Source organism: Lutra lutra, chromosome 2 (assembly GCF_902655055.1).
Source record: "Lutra lutra chromosome 2, mLutLut1.2, whole genome shotgun sequence".
NCBI lineage: Eukaryota > Metazoa > Chordata > Mammalia > Carnivora > Mustelidae > Lutra > Lutra lutra.
In genome coordinates this window covers 30,683,575-30,705,209 of record NC_062279.1, presented here as the reverse complement: position 1 = coordinate 30,705,209, position 21,635 = coordinate 30,683,575, and the positions used below count along the sequence as shown (strand labels likewise).

At 38.5% G+C, this 21,635-nt stretch overlaps 1 protein-coding gene across 12 annotated transcripts in view; it reads right to left on the bottom strand.

The window, feature by feature from the left end:
* NRG1 (neuregulin 1) overlaps positions 1-21,635 on the bottom strand; it is a 228,900-nt gene that overhangs the window by 23,592 nt on the left and 183,673 nt on the right. For all 12 annotated transcript variants that reach the window (XM_047716950.1, XM_047716949.1, XM_047716951.1 and 9 more), the window contains one exon: positions 11,092-11,221. In XM_047716950.1, coding sequence (XP_047572906.1) covers positions 11,092-11,221 — 130 coding nt within the window. The remainder of the gene's footprint in view (positions 1-11,091; positions 11,222-21,635) is intronic.

The following is a 21,635-nucleotide window of genomic DNA, read 5'->3' as shown; positions in this document are numbered from 1 at the left end:
GCAAAGCACCTAATAAAATGTAGCTGTGACCTCACACACCTTGTGATTTACACATGACCCTGTCTTCTCCAGAGTAAATAAGAACAAACACTTTTTTTTTCGGCACCAAAGAAATGTGAAAACTATTCATTATTACAAGTGTAAGGGTGATATTTTTCATTCCCCTTAAAACTACATTCAATGCCAAAAAATTAGTACCAAGTGATTTGGTATATCTAACTTTCCTATTTCAAGAAGAATGGCCTATAAGATAAAATACAAGCACTTCTTGATTCTTAGTCCCATGAGTTCTTGTGCAAACGTAAAGTGTCATTATGATCATTAGTGTATTATCAATAAACTTGACGACAAACATCTTGTATTGAAATAGCACTTTTCAACCCTTGAAAACACTTTTATATTATTAAACTGGTTATTTTTGGTTAGAATATGTTTGCAGCAGTGAATAGAGGAAGATCTACCTAGAGAAATCCAGAAATAAGATCGTAGTCTGTGAGGCCGGGCCATTTTTCATATAGATGGCATTACACATGCTTCAGTAAGAATTTCTTCACAGATATATGAGAAAAATACATGGAAACCTGTTTCCCATAGAACTTATTTCACATAATGACTTCTGAAATACACAGGGTTTTGTTTGTCTATTTGTTTCTAAACCAGGGCTACAAATCCACATGGGCATACCCTACAGTAAGTAGGTAATCCAGAATTAAGGATACATTCCGTAATGACCATTTCATCTTACCTGTTTGCATTCTTGATAAAAATTAGAATTCTCATGATGATCACACAATAATCCACTCGTTCCATACAATGAACATGGTATAAGACATGTGAACACTGTGTGTGTGGCAGGGGATGTGGGAGAGAACCATTTGAGGTAAGAAGTACATTGATTCAAGGATCATGAAATTAACATATAGCTGAAGAATCGTAAGTCCTTTAAGGAATGCATTTATTAGAAAATTGTCATTTATGCATCTTGGATGCCAGTTTTGAGGTGAGAAGGCACAGGACAACTAGGTGAAGCAGATAAAAAATCTTACCCAGACAATTTTCTAATTAGTCTGACTTCTAAAATGACATTTCCTAGGAAACTGGCATTATGGCATGGTGGTTTATCTCCATCATAAGATGACATAGACTATTTGGTATAGTAACACCAGACCTGCTGAAGGTTTGCCAATCTTTTTTGGAATCTTTTTTGATGCCAGTCGTATCTGAACCCAAACTATCCTTATGCTAATGTTTGCCTTCACTCCAATAATTTTTTTTAGGGTAAAGCCTTATTATTATTCTAAGTGTGGTTCATGGACCAATATTGTCAGCATCTCCTGGGATCTTATTAATAGAAATGCAGAATCTTGGGCCTCCAGTTCATAACTACTGAATAAGAATCTGCATTTTAATAAGATTCCTAAGAGATCTGTATGTGCCTTCAAGTTCAAGGTGTCAGGGACCCTGACCTTGGAAGATGGAGACGAAGTCCTTCTGTCCTGTCACCATAGTTATCTTGCTGCTTGGTCATGGGCAATCCCTTTGACTTCATCAGGCCTCAGTATTCCTCAGTGATAAGATGAAGGGACTTAACTAAGTGATTTATCAAAGGCTCCTTTTACCACCAAGGTTCTGGGAATCACAATGCTCATCCTAACACAGGGAATCACTTTTTTGAAAACTCTGACAGCCTTTCTTCTGAATGTGCTACAGGTGGGGGAGGACTCAAGGACTTTAAAAAAACATTTTTGACAGGATGGATTTTTAAGACCATCATGAAGGGAAAATGAATTGCAAATACCCATTCCTAAAGCAATTCCAATGTCCAGCAACAGTCATTATGTAACTTAAAAAAAATTTTTTTTTTATTGTTCCTAAATTCATTGTTTATGCACCACACCCAGTGCTCCTTGGGGACATCTGGAGTTGTTGCCAAATCAAATGGCAGGAAGCAGAGACTGAGAGAGTTTTTATGTAAGCAACCTGCTGTTTACAGCCACAGTGTAGAGAAATCATGTGCAAATGGAAGCTCATCTGATCTCTAAGCTCTGATTAACTTCTACGGAATTCCTTCTGAAAGACTGTCTGGCTTCTGACATATTTCTAAATTAGCATTCTACATTAAGCATCCGATGGATCACTCTCTTTGGACATAAGAGTATGGTAAATTTAATCTGATTGTGAACAATATGCTTTGGCATGAGTCCGGGCAAATTCCAAGAATTTTATTTCTTAGAAGAATCTGTCTGAATAATAAGCCTCTATCGTAGCCTCAAATATGTACAAATAAATAGATCTACCCGAAACCATTTGTTTCATTGATCAGAGTAGAAGATGAATATTATTTTCATTTTTTTTTTTTGTTTTAGTATTTGCTCTTAAAATGACAATTTCTATTCCACACTTGAGCTTAAGGAGATGAAAATTCACAGTTTTGTCTGAACTTAAGTATCACCTCTTCCAACTGACCCTTCCCTGACCTCCGTTTCCCCATCTCCCGCTTCCACGCCCTGAATGACGATTCCCTCTTGGGCTCTGTGCTGCACCCTGTCCCAATCTCTTTTACTGTCCTTGCCTGTTTGGGTTGGGATTCTCTGTGGTGAGGACAGTGGCCATATCTTGATCATTCTGTATCTCTAATTTTAACAGTGCCTACCTTGTCAAAAGCTCTCATAAAATGTTTGTTAAACCAAGCCTAAGACAGTTATCAGAATGCAGTGTCCAATAAATAACTGTATCAAGGGTGCCTGGGTGGCTCAGTGGGTTGAGCCTCTGCCTTCTGCTCAGGTCATGATCTAAGGGTCCTGGGATCGAGTCCTGCATCAGGCTCTCTGCTCAGCTGGGAGCCTTCTTCCCTCTCTCTCTGCCTGTCTCTCTGCCTACTTGTGATCTCTGTCAAATAAATAAATAAAACAATAAAAAAAAAGAACTATATCAAAGAGACTTTCATATAGTCAATTGATTTGCCAAGTACAGGTCAATATTGAACATCTGCTTTTGTTCTTATAGTTCATGACTGATGACTCTCCTCTATTGACTCCTAAATAATAATTATTATTATTTTTTTAAGATTTTATTTATTTATTTGACAGAGAGAGAGAGATCACAAGCAGGCAGAGAGGCAGGCAGAGAGAGGGGAGGAAGCAGGCTCCCCGCAGAGCAGAGAGCCCGATGCGGGGCTCGATCCCAGGACCCTGAGATCATGACCTGAGCCGAAGGCAGCGGCTTAACCACTGAGCCACCCAGGCGCCCCCTAAATAATTATTTTTAATAGCAGCTCCCAACTCCTCCCTCACGGACTCACTCCCTTAAATAGAAACCTTTAACATTGTGTTTGGAATTTGGAAAAGACCCTGTAACTCTTTAATAATGTTATTCCTTCAAAATGAAATCTTATTACTGAAATGCCAGTTTACCTAGGCTTCGATAATGTAGTGCCATCTAGTAAGTAAGCCTTGAACATAGTATTGATAAAACAAAAACTTTTTAACAATAACCTTAATACTTGGTGACTGTCCTGATACGCTTATGGTGTAATCAATCATACATGCATGTATTTTGAGAATTGATTTAGTGCTTGGTAAAGTTTTGATATTCTGATTGAATATGATTTCCCATTTATTGGTGGAGCGGCTAGACATATTCAGATACTTACAGACCCCCAAGAAACTTCTAGTTATTTACCACTGGCTAATTTTATAAACTGTTTTATAAATTTATGGTCCATTTTTTAAACCATCCTTAGACACCCTTTATTTCTTGGTTTCATGAATTTTCATCAGGCCCTCCAAATCGGGCAGGAAAAGGGAAACAGGGTCTATTTCTCTCACCTCCTCCCTCCTGGTCATCATCCTACAATGAGATATCCTGAGAGTTTAAAAAAAATCCTTGCCTCAAAAAGAAAAGTGCCTGTTGTCTTTTTGCTCTACCTTGATACTAGTTGTGGTATTTCCTTCATATTGTATAACCTCTGAGATAATTTCTTTGGTGTTTAATGTTTACAAATATCAACTGATGGAAATGCCAACAGATTCATCTTAAGGAATCTCAATGAGTTTAAGTGTTAGATGGGGAGGTCCTTTTGCTCTCATTCTGTGTAAAATTGGAGTTGGCAGTGTCTACACTGGCTTAAATAGTGATGGTCTGTTTTTCTACAGTATCGCATTGCAAGTGCTGAATTTTCTCACCTCCTTCCCCGGCGCAGCATTCTGGCTAGACCTCGCCCACTCACGGCTTGACTATCTGCGTTGTAGATCACTCTTTCCCAAATGTATTGTTACTATTAGTCTGCGTTTCCCCCACGATGAACCTCATTCTGTTATCTACCTGTAAGTGCAATTTCTTGAGGTTTGTACATGCTTTTCTAATTTGTGTTTCAGTGTTCTTTACGGCATCACCTGCAAAAGATATTTATTTCCTCAAGGGAAGGCCTTCTTCAATGTCATTAAAGAAAATATTAAATATAAAATGTTTCAGTAACATTTCCTTCAGATCCAACCCTGTACACCTCCCCGATACTGTTCAGCGAGCACGCATCACCACTTTTCCTGTTTTTATTATGACCCGGGGACTCGTTCTCAAGCCAGGAGATCGTGGTGTATATAGACTGGCCACGCTGGATTCATGGGTAGATTGAGGAAAACAAAAAAATCTGAGTTGTCCTGGCTCTCCGGTGTTGTTTCTTAATGTCTAAGACATACAATCCCAATAATGAGGGTGGCAGTGTTTATGAATTAGCCCGTTCTGCCTGAACCTTGGTGCCCTTCCCAGAGCTCTGTTTGTACAGCTTGTTCTGAAATGCTCATCTGTAGACTCAAGCTCTAGCCATTGTTTACTCGACATGATGTATCTCGGTGAGTCTGGGTTCAAACAATTTCATCAGATATGGGATCACTCTGCATCCCATACATCTCCATGTCACTGGGACTCGAGGACATACTGAGTGCTGCTTTGTGGTCTGGCCTTCCTCCCTGGAGGATGTCCTCCTCCCCCTGTCAAGTCCAACAGCCCAGAGACTCAGAACTTGACAGTTCTATCTACTCCGCCAGCCTCGTTTTATGGCGAAACATGTTCGCTTTTTACTGAAATAATCCAATAGGAACATTTCAAAGTTGTGCTGTGTTTTAAATCGGCTATTGTAAATCGGCTATTGGCTTCTCAAGGCGAGGGCTGTGTATTCTTCTCCCCTCCTCCCCCCCAAAAGACACCACCTCTGACTAGTTGGGGTCCCCCAGGAGACATTCCCTTACCTTCCTAAACATCTATCACAGCACTCGGCATACCACCATTTGTACCTAAATTAATTACTTGAAATATGTTTGCTACTCTCCATAGCCTGCACACTCCATGAGGGCAGAGCCCAGCATGGCTTTTGTTCAGTATTGATGCTAAGCGCGAGCAAAGAGCCTGCCTCACAGAAGGAGATTCATAAATATGTGGCCGCCTAGCTGATTTTAGGAGAAACAAGGAAGCGAACTCTTAAGATCACCTCGTCAGCATACCTGATTTTAGGCAAAACTTCGCCGAATTTGTTAGAAATAAGGACAAGAGAATTTCCTTCAAGATGCCTCAGTGAAAGTCACAATGAGTTAATAAGGACCTAGTAAGCACAAGGCAGGAGTCTCAATGCAGGAGAGACACAGAAGGAATAGAAGATGTGGACATCTCGGGAGCTCATCTAAGCCTCCAGAGTCGCGCCCACTCTGCCTCACGAATGCTTCTCCATCTGTTAAATGTTACAACTCTGAAGAACAGAGAAGTGCTACAGGCAAGTGTCATACCCATTGGGAAGAATGAACTCTTCCAGCGCGGGAGTAAGAGTAACAGCAGTCTGTTTGTACGGACTTGAGGTTCTGACCCTATACATATATATAAATATATATTCTTTCCATGGTAATTTAAATTTGTCCTGGGAAAAAATAGTTACTATTTTTTATATATTATACATATATATATAATATACATATATAGGGCCATATATATATATAAAAGGAATATATATATATATATTCCTTTTATCTATTCCAAGTTTCTCCCTCTGCAGCTATGGTAATGAGGCCACAGGACACAACCATGAATTTGAGCCATCATCCCCTTGTTTAATTATGCTAATCCAGCTACTAAAAAGTGTTATAAATATCACCATCATCATTTTTATGCCAGGATTTTATAAAACTTTAACCTTAGCTAGTGTCTCCGATTTTCCCGCCCCACCTTATCTAGTTCCTAAGTTTCTCTGGCCTGTATGGAAGTCTGTCTTCCCTAAACCTCTGCTCCATGTTTATTGCGTCAGTCTCCTGCTCCCAAAGTTACTAATACTCCCTACCAGTTCCCACAGTGTCCAAGGTCATCTGCCTGGCCTTTGGAGCTCATACATTGGCCCTTGTGTCTAAGTTGGTTTCTTTTGTTTTGTTTTGTTTTTCTGTCTGTTCTGCGTCCCAGAATACAGCTGCTGGTCTAGCTATGCAAGCCACTGCGTCTTGCGGAAAAGCTTGCTGTAGCCTCAATGCATGCCTGGTATATGGAAAAGACTCCATAAGTGATAGCTATGTTTACAGAATCTTCTTCAAGTCATTCCCGTCTTTTCTTTTCCTTCTTTTAATTTTCATTACCATAATAATCAGCCTTGCACCCCTTGGGATATAATCTTTCTAATTGGTTTACTATTTTAGCTACTTCATTTTTCTAAACACACTAACTTTCCAGGACCAGAGACCATGCCTTCCATTTTCTCTGTGTTTTAAAAAATGCCTGGCATAGAAATAGTTGTTCTATAAACAAATGTTTACAGTTTTGTTTATTGAGTTTATTATAACATATTTGTTGTGACTTTATCTCCTCCAGTTATGTGTATTTTTATAGGCCCTTATATATACTACACAGCTTCATAAAAATGATATAAAATCATAAGCTCACGTTTAAAGGCAACTCCCATCTTCCCAAGTTTTGTGTTTGTTTCTGTTTTTTATTTTTGCTTATAAGGAAGATAATGGTCAGAGATATAAAATGATCTGTCAAATGCAAAGTTATAAATCTACCTGGCAACCCTACCAAACCAAGTAAAACTGTTAATGATAAGTAAAATGAAGAAATGGTTCTTTTTTTTTTTAAACATATAGCTAGTATAGTCTGTTAAGACAGGTGTATGTATTTATCTAATGTCTATAGATAAAATGTAATACTACCATTTACTCTTTATTATAAGGAAAAAAAAATCTTGCTTCCCAGAGTTAGAAATACACTTTGGCAGAAATGAATTCATTTAATTTCATAGACTCCCTGGGAAGAAATTTGGAGAACATATTAACTCTATACTGTGCATCAAGACATCATCCAGAGAGCTGAAGTGAAAGGGCTCAAGACTGGTCACCAAAATTGGTGGTTAAGACTCTAATCTCCTCATGCGAAAGCCACATCCGTCCATGGGACAACATAATGGGTTTATAAATATGGTCTGGTATAAAATCATTTTTAGATTAAAAAAAAATCACATCAACATCTTCCAAAATAGTTCTCTACTGAAACTATTAGAAGAATTGATATACAAGAATAAGGGGAAAAGCAAAAAGGAAAATCTGGACATTATTTCAAATTGTCTTTTTCTTTGAATCATGCGGTCACACAGGGCATCAAATGGTGAAAGATGGAATGATTCTTCTCCTGTCTTTATGTGATCTGGAATAGTAACTATTTTTTCCTCAGGATAAATTTAAATTACTATGGAGAGAAGAACAATATAAAAGATGAGAACCACTGCTGAAATTCCCATACAATCCTCAGGGGGATGTCCCAAATAACCAGCAAACCTCTCCTCAGAGAAGTGTTTAACTGTTACATGGTTAATCCATTTGGAACACCTTGTTCTAAGTGGAGAGACAAAAGAGATCTGCTGTACAGTCTTCTGCTTCAACTCCCAAGAAGACAACAGTGGATTAGTGACCAGAGAGACTTGGAAACTTCCATGCTTGTGGTGTTTCTGAGTCATGGGATAAAGTTGATTTTGAACGATGTGGCTCATGCTTCAGCAAAATGTTTTGCTTTTGCAGATGGACCATATGGAAACTATGAACTGGCTTTGTAACAGGACCATGATGAGCCAATGCAGCATTTTTTTAATGTTTTCTGTCTCTATTCATGTGGTCCAATGAACAGTATACCATCAAAAGACATGGTCTATTACGTGCCTTTGTTTCAATTCTTAGTGATTTTTTTTTAATGTTAGATGTTTTTAATACAAGGATTAAAAAAAACCAAAAACACTTTCATTCAATAAAAAAAAGCCTGAAATATTCTGGATGTTAAATATATTCTAATTCTTCCCTCAAGGTACTGGCCTTCTTTTATGCTTCAATAAAGACATGGTCCAAAAGGGGTAAAACAGTTATCAAAATCATAGGTGTCCAAGATTTTCTTTCCAATAAGATCCAGTAATAAGGTTTTTAACACTTTTCTGAGATATTATAATTACCAAAAAAACCCAAAAAACAAAAAGCACAAAAAAACCCACCAACCCAACCTGATAAAATTATGATGCCAGTTTGCTGAGAAGTGGAAGATAAGCATAACCCACTAGACAATTAGCTTGAGAGCTACAAAGTGTTCATTCATGGTTTGCTGCTTTAATATTTATTAGATGAATAACCAACATGTCACTTCAAGATTAAAAATATAGCAAGTATTTTTTTCTGGATTGGGCTTAAAATTTAATGAAAAACTGGAGGGAGAAAAAAATTACGGCTGTTGGCACAATACCAAAATGGAACAAATGAATAGCACTTATGTGATTGCGTGTTTTGTGTAGAACGTGGGAGGGCTGCAGAATATAGCTGAAATTAATATGTGGAAAATCACTGCACTGGTTCCTTAGAGGTATTCAGAAGCTATCATATGCACTCATGCAGCTTGTAAATCTTTGCAAAGGCTATGATGAAAAATGATTGTGTTTCATTACTATAATTAAAATATAGTGGTCTCAGATGCTTTTCTCAAGAAGTAATCGCATGAGACATAGATAATCTGGGTGCCGTTGTTTAAAAAGGAGGAGAATTTACAGGCCTATAATTTCATTTTTTTTCCCGAAGAGATTTATTAAAACATAATTAGGTGGTTTGCCCAAGATTAGGACAGAATAACAAAATTTCCCCCATGTGATAAATGAGCCTCCTAATGCATAGATTATAATTCTCAGCTTTTGTTTGTTTCTATTTCGGTCAGAGTAAACCTTGGAAGAGATTATAAAATTTCTTCATCCCAGTTCAATATGATAAATATGGGGGGTGCCGTGTTTGTATTGTGTTCACGGCAAGTTGGCAGAACCAAAGACCAAAACTGACCAACTTCTATTCTTTACTACATATCTATATACCTGTGACCAAAAAGTGAATCTCTAGGATTACTGTTAAACCAATAAACACTCATTGTCACAGGAAGTAATCTGGACCCAGAAGAAATAATTTTCTACATGCTCTTTCATTTTCATCTTGCTTTGAAATTTTGAAAAGGCCCTTTACCTGTGAGTTTTATCTTGGTTTAAGGCTATAACCTATCTCTATGAAAGAGATGTTTAGTAACAGATTAGATGTCTATTCTTGTGATTCTTAGTCTTGTTAAGTTGCCTGTCTTCATTGATAGAATCAGCTACCCAACTACCAAAACATGTCTTCTCTTAGAACTGCTTCTGCTCTTTTATAAAAAGAGCTTAAAAAAATGCTTTTGAGGGCAAAAAAGTGGTTCCAGGAGGTACTTGTTCACGTGTACTTGGTACCTGAGGTCCCACAAGACTACCTTACAGACAGCCTTTGTCTAGAACAGCACAGGGTGTGGCAAAACATTCCCTCCAAAATGGTACTTTTTGTTTGATGTTATGATTTTAAAACATATTTCTTTAATGATGTCCTTTGTAACTTATAAAAAAAAAAAAAGGTTTTCTTAGAATTGGCACATAAATATTTGTATACTATTTATATGATGTAAAGGGGAAATGGCCTTCTTATATCTTGTGCTCCCCCCCCCATTTTGGTATTTGCTCTATTAGCCCAGTTCTGTGTCTGACAAACTTGCTCTTCCTTGTCCCCAAGTAAACCAGGACAAGCTCATGTTCTGGAGTAGGAGGTGGTTTTTATGACGCCATGTTTTTTTTCCCTCCTTTATGATAATCACAGCTACTTTAGAACAATAGACGCAGCCATCGGGCAACACCATTTCAGTGGGACTTCAGACTTTTTTTTTTTTTAACCAGGTCACATTATATGCGTTCATGTCCCACTCACAGCTAAGTATGAAGAAGAGCCTTAAAAGGCATGGCACAATAAACATGTGGTTTTAATAAGACCTAATTTTAACTGCAAGGCTTAAATACTGAATGTACTGGTAATATCATTGTTTCGTTCGGCCTGTTAAGAAAGAATGACTGTGATCCTTCCTAATGGTGCATCAACTCCTTCAGGTCACTGGAAAGAGCTCCAGTCCTAATATATCTCCAACAACGGTAGTGCAGGAAAAACACTCAGCCTTCTGCACGCAATGACGGTCCACACACTAAAAGCATTTCCAAACACGCAATTTAGGTTTGTTGGCTTTTTTTTTCTTTTCCTATTCGTGAGATCAACCTAAGTTCCATTTTTAGAATAGCTGTAAACCAATAAGCTAATGCTAAATGTAACAGATGCACAGGTAAAGAACCTTCTGCTGCTTTTAGCTCTTCATTTTGGAGATGGTCACTGGGGTAAAAAGGCACATGATCTTACAACCTCATTCATTCGCTGCACGGAGGAGGAGGATTCGGAAGTTCTAGGCCTCTATGATATTTGCACATCTCTTCTAGGTACCAGTGAGGAAAACCACGGGGAAAGCAACTTTATAAATATAAAGGCACAAAGAAAACTGAAAAAAGCAAAAAAAACAAAAAACAGTTCCGGATGTAACAAAGGAGATGACACATGGTGTGAACTTTTCAAAACACTCTACAAATCAAACCGCATTATTCAACAGGATGCAACAAAATCGGGCAAAGAAGCAACAGGACATCACGAGATGCGGGGTCATCTGAAAGAAGCAGTAACGGACACAAGCCACACAGAGGATTTCTTTTCTTACTTGCACAAGTATCTTGAGGGGTTTGAAAGGTCTTTCACCATGAAGCACTCGCCTCCATTCACACAGAAAGTTTTCTCCTTCTCTGCACACTTTACAAGATGGCTTGTCCCAGTTGTAGATGTTGACGTAGCTGGATAGAAGATAAAGAAGGGGAAGGTTTACATGTGTCTTTCCCTCTTCTCAACAGCCTTTAGTCTTACATCCTCTTCAAAGGAAGAGTTCACATAAGGTGCAGCAGACTTCGCTACACGTTCAGGTTTAATAAACAACGGCAAACAAGTGAAGTACTTTCTGGGTGTAATTAAATGGAATAAAATTATCAGAGGGTAAGCACAGTTAGTTACTTTAATCAGAATTGAAATAGGAAAAAGGCTCAACATTTTTTATAACCAGTATTTTATCTTCTAAGGAAGTTGGAAAAGAGAAGACCTACGGCCAGTAAGTAAAATAAAATTTTCAGGAAGGCTCAAATATAATGATATAAAGTCATGTCAGTGCAATTCAAGTTCAATGTCACTTTTGAATGGCGACTACTTATTTATTTTGGAAATTACGTTTTATGTGTATATTTGACCTTACAGTTTTTAGATCTGTATATATTACATATATAGATATCCACATATATAGAGAGAGATACAGATATCTGTATCTATAGCTGTATCTATATCTATATATATGGCAAAGAAGAACACAAAGTAGCTTATTTGTTCCTAATAAAAAATATATATATCAGTTGAATATATATTAACATAGAGATTAGGAGTCATTCTATTCAAATTTCTATTCTACTCCAAAGAACACTGTTGAATGTCTGGCTGCCACCATACTTTTGAGGAAATGGAAGGAGTCTAATAATTGTTGCAAAAGTAGAACAGCATGACAAAATTCATCCATTTTGAATTAGGAGTAGACACTGATCTTAATTTTGGTTTACAACTATGGTAAGCTTGATATCCACTGTCAAACCTCAGGTATGTGAGAGCAAATTGAAAATGATGGCTCCACCATCAGGCACACGGATTAAATAAACCCAAAGCACTCAGTCCTGAGACTCAAGGGCACTTCATACCCGAACTTATCCTGGCTTGCACCCTTGCAAACACTGTAAGCAGTGCTCAGTCTCAACCCAAAACGTCTAACTTACATCATGTTCATGACCGATACTATCAGGATGAGAAGCAAAAGCATTATGGTAAGCCCACAAAAATCCCATTGACTTTTTCATGAAAAAGAAAAAATATATACATGTATCTTTAGACAAAAACTATTCCTTGGCTACTGACTCATTCTTAGTAATTTTTAATTCCTGGACTTCCTTCTCAATTTCTATTTCATTATTTGCATGTGAAACTCAGATGCCCTTTTTTACTTTTATTTGACCTCTCGTGTATTTTTTCCCCCCCATTTTCTTTGGCTTTTCTTCTTCATTTCCTTCATAAGTCCCCATTTTGTTCTGTTTCATTTTTGACTTCTCCAATTCCAGTTCTGACAGAAATACTCAGGGTGTGATTACTCAGTTTCCGAATTACATAAGGCCTTTTTTGCCTTGCATTCTGCCATCTAGGGCATGTTTTGGGGCCATTCATGACTCTCAGCATGGCTTTCAGGGGTATCAGCAAAGACGAATCAGACTGAGTTGCACTCTGGAGACAGGTCAGGTTTGAATCCCATCTTCTAATAGCTTTGCATCTTTGAGCACATCACTTAGCCACCCAGAATGCAATTCTCCCATTCTGAAAACAATGGTAATGGTACTCCTGCAGGATTTTTGTAGGGATCAGAAATAATCTAGGTAAGGGAATTGGCACAAGCCTGGCACTCAATGAGTAGTAGCAGGTACGATTACTGGGCAAGTAGGGAAAGTACTGAGTCAATCAGAAAAGAATCTTGACGATGGAAATCTGAGGATTTCAAAGTTGCATGTTACTCTTGAATCCTTATTATGAATAATGAAGAACTGAGTCAATTTTTTTATTACTCCAGAGAAAAGTCCTTTCAAAATGCATTTCAAGGTATCCTTCAGATATACAAACCAAAGCAAATGAACTTAAGGAGAGGAGGAAGAGAGGTGATTTCACACTGTCTTATCAGTATACTTGCACCTCTTTGTCAGGTAGAGCGCAATGTAATCGGCCTCATTTTGTTTCATAAAATCATGGAGTAGACATTTCTAGCCACCCACAACATGTCATTTGAATCCAGTATTAGATCTTCATGTGAAAAACTTAGGTGCTGTTTATTAATATTCCATCCACAGTAATTGCTTTTAAAAGATTATGCGGAGGAAATCTGCCTTAAATGTTAAAGGTTTGGTGCTTAAGACTCTTAAGTGCTGACAGGATACTGTGGGATGAGGAATTGGGCTGGGTTCCCTTGCTGCCCCAGGTGACAGTGCTGAGCGGACCACCTGCTGTGCGCTGTCACCAGTCATTCCCCCAGAAAAACTCTGGTCCTCCAGCAGACCCCAGTGGTCTCTGAATCCCTGACAGGTTGCCAAGGATTACCCTTCACCCAAGCCGAGCAGCAGACATTGCACCAGGCTCTTCCAGAACAAATCCTGAGGCTTTTCCTAAAAACAATGAAACCCCCATTCCCAAGAACAGACACTCCATACACATTATAAAACTAACAGTAAAGATTCACAGTGATAGAAGCATCATACCTATCATACCTATTTCATACCTATTCCTTGGACTTTAAGATAAGTAAGATTGATAACTGTATGCTGAAACTGGAAATAATCCCCCCAGCCCCCTGGAAGGAAAAATAAAATAAGATGAAAACAGAGAGGAAGGTAAACCATAAGAGACTCTCTAACTCTAGGGAAGAAACTGAGGGTTGTGGGAGGGAGGTGGGTGGGGGGATGTGGTAACTGGATGATGGGCCTTAAGGGGGGGGGGCATGTGATGTGATGAGCACTGAGTATTATACACAACTGATGAATCACTAAAGTCTACCTCTGAAACTCATAGTACAGTGTATGTTAACCAAATTGAATTTAAATAAAACATTAAAAAGAAAGGAAATAATCCTTCCTTTTTTTGGTTTTTAAAAATATTTCCCCCTGAAATGATTATCCTTTTCATGCTATCCTGCAGCACCAAGTTATGACACATTCATTTGAAAAATTCTTAGATCATCACCTAAGGCTAGCAAGGGGATATCTGATGATTAAATGATTCTTGGAGGAAATTCAGTAGCAACTATCTTAAATGATCATAGACTATTGTGCTTATTAGCACTTCTATCCTTGAGCCACAGCAAGAACAAAAATGATTGTGGAATTGGAAAGCAGTAATGAACTCCCAGGTGATGTTAAGTGTCAGCCGACTGGGTACAGCTGTTCTGAACCAACAGCCAAACGCAGGAATAAGTTGTAATTGTCAGAAGAATCTGGGATGGAGATGCTGATACATGAACCCTTCAGATTTTTGCCAGGTTTCCTTTTATTCTCCTTATTTCAGGCAGTGTGCAGTCGATCTTAAGCAGATCTATAAATTTTGCAGTGAAACCCTTCCTCCTTGGCTTACACATGCTGTATTGCTAAGTCAGTTTCCATTTAGGAGTTCTGCCAGAAATTAATGAAAACAGAGCAGGTTCTTAGACCTAGCTATGGAAATGACATTCTTTCTGGGGGAGCTGGGAGGACTTTATCAGAGGTGGAGCTAAAGGTTGCACAGGTAGAATGTGTTTCGATATATAAAAGATGACCCTCACAGTTGTCCCTGGAAGTAGGTGAAGTAGATCCCACTCATTTGGTACTTAATAAACCCAGCCACTTTGTGACTAGTTTGTCACCTTCTCATAAGGTCCTAAATGAACAGCAATTAGGAATACTGTAAAATATGAACCCACTATCTTTATGCTTGCCATTTATTCGTATACTTTGTCCCAAACACACTTTCCCTGAGATGTGAGCAACTACCATATTACAAGGAAGAATGTATAAATAAAGCAGTAACTTGTTACCAGACAATGAAACACTCTGGAGTGTTTCACTCTTGACCTGGTCTCTCCTGGCACATAGGTCAGGACTAATGAAGATGCCTGGAGAGGCTGGACAGTTCTTTGACTTAGCCAACGATTTGGAGACCAACATCACCATTCACAGACTCCCCAAATCCTGCCCCACACAGTCGGGCTCCCTTCTTTCCTCCCTCTCTTCCATTCTTCCTTCTTTCCATCATTCCTTCCTTCCTCCTTTCTACAATTCTTTAATTGCCTATTATGTGCAAGACATGAAGATAACAACTAGAGTTACAGGGGTTAGAAACTGTAAGACTGTGAACAATTCTTCCTAAAAGGAGACCTTTGTAGATAAAATGTAGTGAAATGAGTACTGGAGTTAGCTAAGAAGATTCAGGTCCAAAGCTCAATTTTACCCATTACTCTCATCCAGCTAAACTGCCTCAGTAAATTCTGCTACAAAATGTGCTGTCACAGGGTTGTTGGGAAGTGTGATAAAATATTTTGTCAGCATGCAAATATATGATACTACTACTATTACTAGTGGTATAAATGTGGAACAAAGAAAAGCAAAAAACACGTCTGTTCAGAGTCAGGAATTACAAATAATCAAGCCTCAAATGTTCTTTATATATTATTCTTCTACAAATTATGAAGAGAGATTGTCTAATTTGTTAAATTACAAATGATTACAATGTAATCATTTGCATGATTACAAGGCATGAAGTACATATAAATAGTCTACTCTATTTTAACTGTATTAAAACCTCTTCTTAATAATAACCACTAAATTTGCCTTTATGTTAAATTGAAGAATAATCTGAGTTAAAAGAACACAGTCTTAAATGTGTGATTATTTTCAACTTCCAAGATGCATGCAATTCTTTAATATTTCTGACCAAAGTTCCAAGTTACTGACTTAAGTGTAGTTGTAATATTGTTATTTTAACAGTTTCAAACTATAAAATACAGAAAAATTGTGCGATGTTCATTCTGTATAGGACATAGTATAAGCTGTTTATAACGGAACATTTTGGAAGCCACACATTACTGCACATTTTTACAAATACGCTGTAAAAATCTGAGGAGTAATGAAGTGCTCTCTGTTCATCACTAAATATTTTCCCACAGAATCACACAGTATTTCCTGTAGAATGCCAGGAGCTTTCTGCTCAAGGCTGGCTGAAAAGAAAACAATTCTGGAAAGGATGGTTTACTTTCTTGCTTCCTTTAAGTGATGTTTTCCTTATCAGCAAAGTAGACAGCACTAACAGAGCAGGGCCATTACACAAATGCAAATTGCTGATAAGAAGCTACTCTATTCTTCTTTGACAATTAGCAGGGATTAGCACAAGTGTATGCTATTTACCCCAAGGAGCAATCATTAGACCCTGTCCTCCCTGAGTGAAGGAGTCCTTCCTAGCGGTTTTTAGGACAATTCTTAACAATTTCCTTGCAGAAAAATTTAACGAATTTTATGCAGTTTTCTCAATGAAACAGACACATTTTAACAATGTGTATATTCTAATATGAAACTGTCAATCACTACATTACGGGTTTGATTTTCATTTTCTTTTTAAAACATTATCTGTGATATCTTTAATGGCTCTGTGTTTAGAAATCTGCATGCTTTTGTGCTCTTTGAACTCCCAGTTAAAAGGAAAAAAATCTGAAATTATTACTGTAAGGACCTATTTAGCCAGAGCACTTCCATCCGTTAAACAATAACCTTGTTGTTTAACCCTTAAACTGTCCCTGCCCCCCTCCCCCCAGGGGACTTACTTAAAAACAAGTCCCAGAAACCAGCCCCAGGTAACAAAGCTCAAATACAAGGGTGGGTCAGGCCAGGTGGAGACATCTGATCAGTGTGGGGATGCATACTGGTCTCCCTAGTTACCAAGGAGTATGGGCCCCGCCCTTTGGGAGCCTTTTGGGTGCCAATTCTGACCAAGGTGATAGGCTAATTCAAATATCTACTAGGGTAAATTGTAATTCAATTGGTCACCTAGCATGACTGTGCAGCTTTCTCTGTGTGTTACAATTTCACTGGCCACCTGTGCGTGGCCAGGCCCAAACACATGGCCTTTGCCCTTAAAAGCTAATCTGTGAAGCAGAGAGAGGTCGCCCTCTCTCTAAGAGGTGCGGCCCCGAACGTTCGGTCTGATTCTTGATGCTTGGGGCTGAATAAAGCTTTACTTAACGTTTGTATCAGTCTCGCTCCTTTAATCATGGACCCATTATTGGGGGAACCTAACAATTATTATTCTTGTTCGGAATACAGCTCCTTGCAATTAAGTGTGAGAAGCACACTGAACTCCCATGGGGGTGGGAGGTGAGAGGGAGGAGGTCGGGGTGGGGCCGGGGAGAATGCGTATATGACTCCTGAAAGGACAGCTCTGGAACAGAAGCTGATCAGGAAGTACTGGGCCATCTCATGTAGCTTCTGCTGATGACTAGGGAAGGAAGGGGGAGTCATTAGCTTTCCAAAGGAAAAGTCCAGAGCCTGACTCAGAAGTCCTGAAGCACTGTCATTCTGGGCTGGCCAGTTTTTCTGAATAGTAATTCAATTCTCCGCTGAATGGCAAATAAACTGTTGAAGAGGAAAAAATGATAAGAGGTGATAAAAAACAAAACAACAGAAAAGCCCAACTCTATGCTGGCTTGTAGTTTTCCCAGAGGAATACAGTGATTTAAAGTAGCATACCATTTCCTTGGCCTCTCCTCTACTAAACTCTGTTGAATAACAAAAAGGGAAGCCAGAGAAGCAGCATCATGAGACCATAAATGAAACCAGAACTTTCTAAAGTAGAATTAAGGCATCTCACTTCACGGACCCACAAACTTGGCTGATAAGCTAGAAGTGTTAGAGGTTCTCAGACTACCCACAAGGTAAGAGTTTATCCAAAGAACAAGTTGGCATCAAGGGCCAATGGAAATTAATTGGTATAAGTGATGAACTTGGGCTTTTGCATCAGTTAAACACACCTAAGAATGTGGAGAAGAAACAACTTTAGTATATCTTATAATCTATCCCATATTTAAAAAGAGGGTACAAATCATCTCAAAAGAATAGTTCTATGACCATAGAAATTTAATAAAATTTCTGTAGCAAAGAATTCAGAGGTGCATAGGGAAAGGCTGCCCAGAGGTCACACAAGTGAATTAGGAAATGCTTGCTTTCTGTTTTGTTAAATGTATATTGTAGCTTAAGTAGGTTAATAAGATTGCCTTTAATTCCTCTCTGTCTTACAAGCTCTCTGGGCAGATCCTATTATTTCTTCCTTCTTCAGCAGAATGAAAAGTGACCTTTGGGTGTTTCTCCTCATAAAACAAAATTATAATTTTTGTTGTAACACTGATCTCATTTGTAGCTAAACAGAAAGCAGATTCTAAGTTCCCAGCAGTTGCTGAGCAAATGATTTGGTGTCACTAGATAGTGTTATCCTTAGAAAAATAAAATTGTCAAGAGGTCATTTTCAAACACACAAGTTGCTATCTTTTTTTTCTTTTTCTCTGACACTGCATTTCACTCATGGTACAATGTAATCACAGTCTACTACTTCTTAGAGCAACATCACAATGACAGATGCTTTATAGGATGTCATAGATTTTGTAAAGAAGAGGGAGTGGGGAGTCTCTTCCCACAGTGGGCCATTGGCTGGTTGGAGTTACAAGAGAGCTATGTTTCCTTCCTCACAAGGCCAATAATCTTTCCTTAGCTAATAAGTCAACTCCAGAAATATAGTTCTGTTACATACTTTTTAGTAATCACTCACTGTTATGTAAGTATAAAATTCCCAAAGCTGAGAGTGGACAAACTTTCAAGCCGTCCCTTGAATCTTTTCCCATCAATATCTATTCTAAAGGAGTAAAATCCATCTAGCCTACAAAGCAAATACTAGCCGTCCATTTGACTACTTAATTTGGTACATCTATAGATCTCCTCAGGCTAAAAGTAGAAGGTGTACATTCTTAACTACACACTGCATTTTCTACCAGTATCAGTTTAGTTGGGAGAAGGTCAAGTCAATGTAGAAAATGTTAACCTGTCAATTAGAAAATTAGTCAAAAGTTTGGAGCACTAAGCAAAACAAATCAAAACAGAGAAGACTGATCAAGGATTCAGTTATTCAGCAAGCTGCTGAAATTAACATGTGACATTTAATGACATAGGTTAATTTATTCATCAACTAAAATACATTTAGAAATGAAAGCAGATGAAAGGTCAGAAGATAGAAACTGGGAGGCAAATTCATTATCTTATTCAACAAATCTAAAAAAATCATGGCATATCAGATGATAAAAGTCATGTGGTCATCTCAATAGATATTGAATCAACATTTGATGAGGTTAACCATCAATTTCCATGAGACTATCAAGTATTATCCCCCACATCAAGCCTGAATTTAATCAAGCATCCACATACAGTTACTAAGTTGCAGCAAGTACAGAGGTCAGAGGGATAATGAAAGACACATCATGGCCTACCATCAGCAAAACCCAGACCATGGAGAACTTTTCTGGGGAAACAGCCTCCCTTCTTCAAAACAAAACTGAAGGAGGGCGCCTGGGTGGCTCAGTGGGTTAAAGCCTCTGCCTTCGGCCCAGGTCATGATCCCAGGGTCTCTGGATTGAGCCCCGCATCGGGCTCTCAGCTCGGCAGGGAGCCTGCTTCCTCCTCTCTCTCTGTCTGCCTCTCTGCCTACTTGTGATCTCTGTCTGTCGGATAAATAAATAAAAAAACTTAAAAAAAAAACAAACTTAAAAAAAAAAAGCTGAAGGAGGATAAACAGACAACGAGAGCTAGAATTAGAGACAGATCAAGAGGATGAAGTAAAAGAAAAATCTCAGAGACATTTAAAAGAGAGTTAAGAGACATATAAACCACTCACCTTGCATCAAACTTGGATCCTGATTCAAACAGTTTTAAATGAATGGTATTTATAAAAGGAAATCTGATCACTAATTAAATCATTAATATTTCTATGGGGTTACCATCTTTTGTGGGTGTCAAATGTACTGGGGTTATGTGTAAAAACAGTCCTTAGCTCTTAGAGATGCATACTGAAATGTGTATATATTCAATGATAACATGTCTGGAATTTGCTTCAAAATAATAAGAGGGAAGGGAAGTAAGTTTGATCAAGATGAAAAAAAACAAAAACAAAACCAACCCAGTAATTGCCAAAGTGGATGATGACTACCTGGAGATTCATTATTCACTATTTCCTGTACTTCCGTATGTTAGCATACATGCTTACATGTACATTATATGTTTAAAGATACATTTATGTATGTTTAAATTATAAATGCAAAAAATCAATTTCAGGTTTTTTGATACACGATAAAGTAGAATTGGGAATGATACTCTCTATCACTTAAAAAGATCTACTTTTAGCAAACAATTCAAATCATACTTAACCCTGAGACTCTGGGAGAGCTTTCCATTAATGTAAAGATCAAGCAAAGTATGTTGATTACCAATGCTGTTATTTAACGTGGCTCTGAAAGTTCTAACCAATGCAACATGTGAAGAATAAAACAAAGAAACAAACAAACTGCAGTATAAATGTAAGACGTGAGAAGAGGAAATAATCATTATTCGGCAGTCATTAGTAAGTGAAAAAGTTGCAGCCAAGATTCTAGGACTGATGTTTTTCTTCTTTTTTTTAAGGATTTCACTTACTTGAGAGAGAAAGAGAGCGCCGCACAAGCAGGGGGAACGGGAAAGGAAGAGGAAGGATCTCCGCTGAGCAGGGAGCCTGATGTGGGGCTCCATTCCAGGACCCTGGGATCATGACCGGAGCCAAAGGCAGACGCTTAACCAACTGAGCCACCCAGGCGCCTCAGGACTGATGCTTTTCTAATCTGACTATACTATATGCCTGTTGATACGAAAGAACCCATTAATGATAAAGAGTATCACAGTTGGCCTAAAATTTGCAAGTTACACAGACGCTCAGGGCAGTAAGGTTCCTAAGGTTATGGAAGTATCTTCATGACGGGAATGGATTTCTGCCAAAAGTTTTAAGAAATCTCAATTTTCAGTGTTTTGCATAAAGGAGCCTCCATAAAAGTGCAGAAAAGGCGGGCTCTGAGCAATGCAGACACGATCTTCCAAGTGTTTCTGGTTTGAGCCAGACCCTTTCGATGGGTGGTCTGGAATACGAGAAGCCTGGGTGATAGTCCTTGGGTGGCACCTGTGCAGCCTTAACCCCCAGCTGCACAAGGTGACACACCATTTAGCCAAACTGCTGCCTTTCTGCATTTGGCTGACGCTTGTGGACATAAATGGGCAGATTCTGTTTCTATAAACACCACATTTTCCTCCCTCAGGTTCAAGCTTGCTGTGCATAAAGGAATTAAGCAGTGAGAGCATGTCTGAACATACGTATCTTGCTCTGTACCACTTGGCTGATTTCAGTCCGTAATTTTCTCAGAACTCCCGGGAGTGCCTCGTTTCCAGGATCATAATCAGAATAGCCCAACAGCCCTCCCTGTACCATGGTGTGTTTCCACGTGTAGCCACAGTGTTTCGGTTCCCAGCACAAATCCTACGTAACCAGATATCACATGGG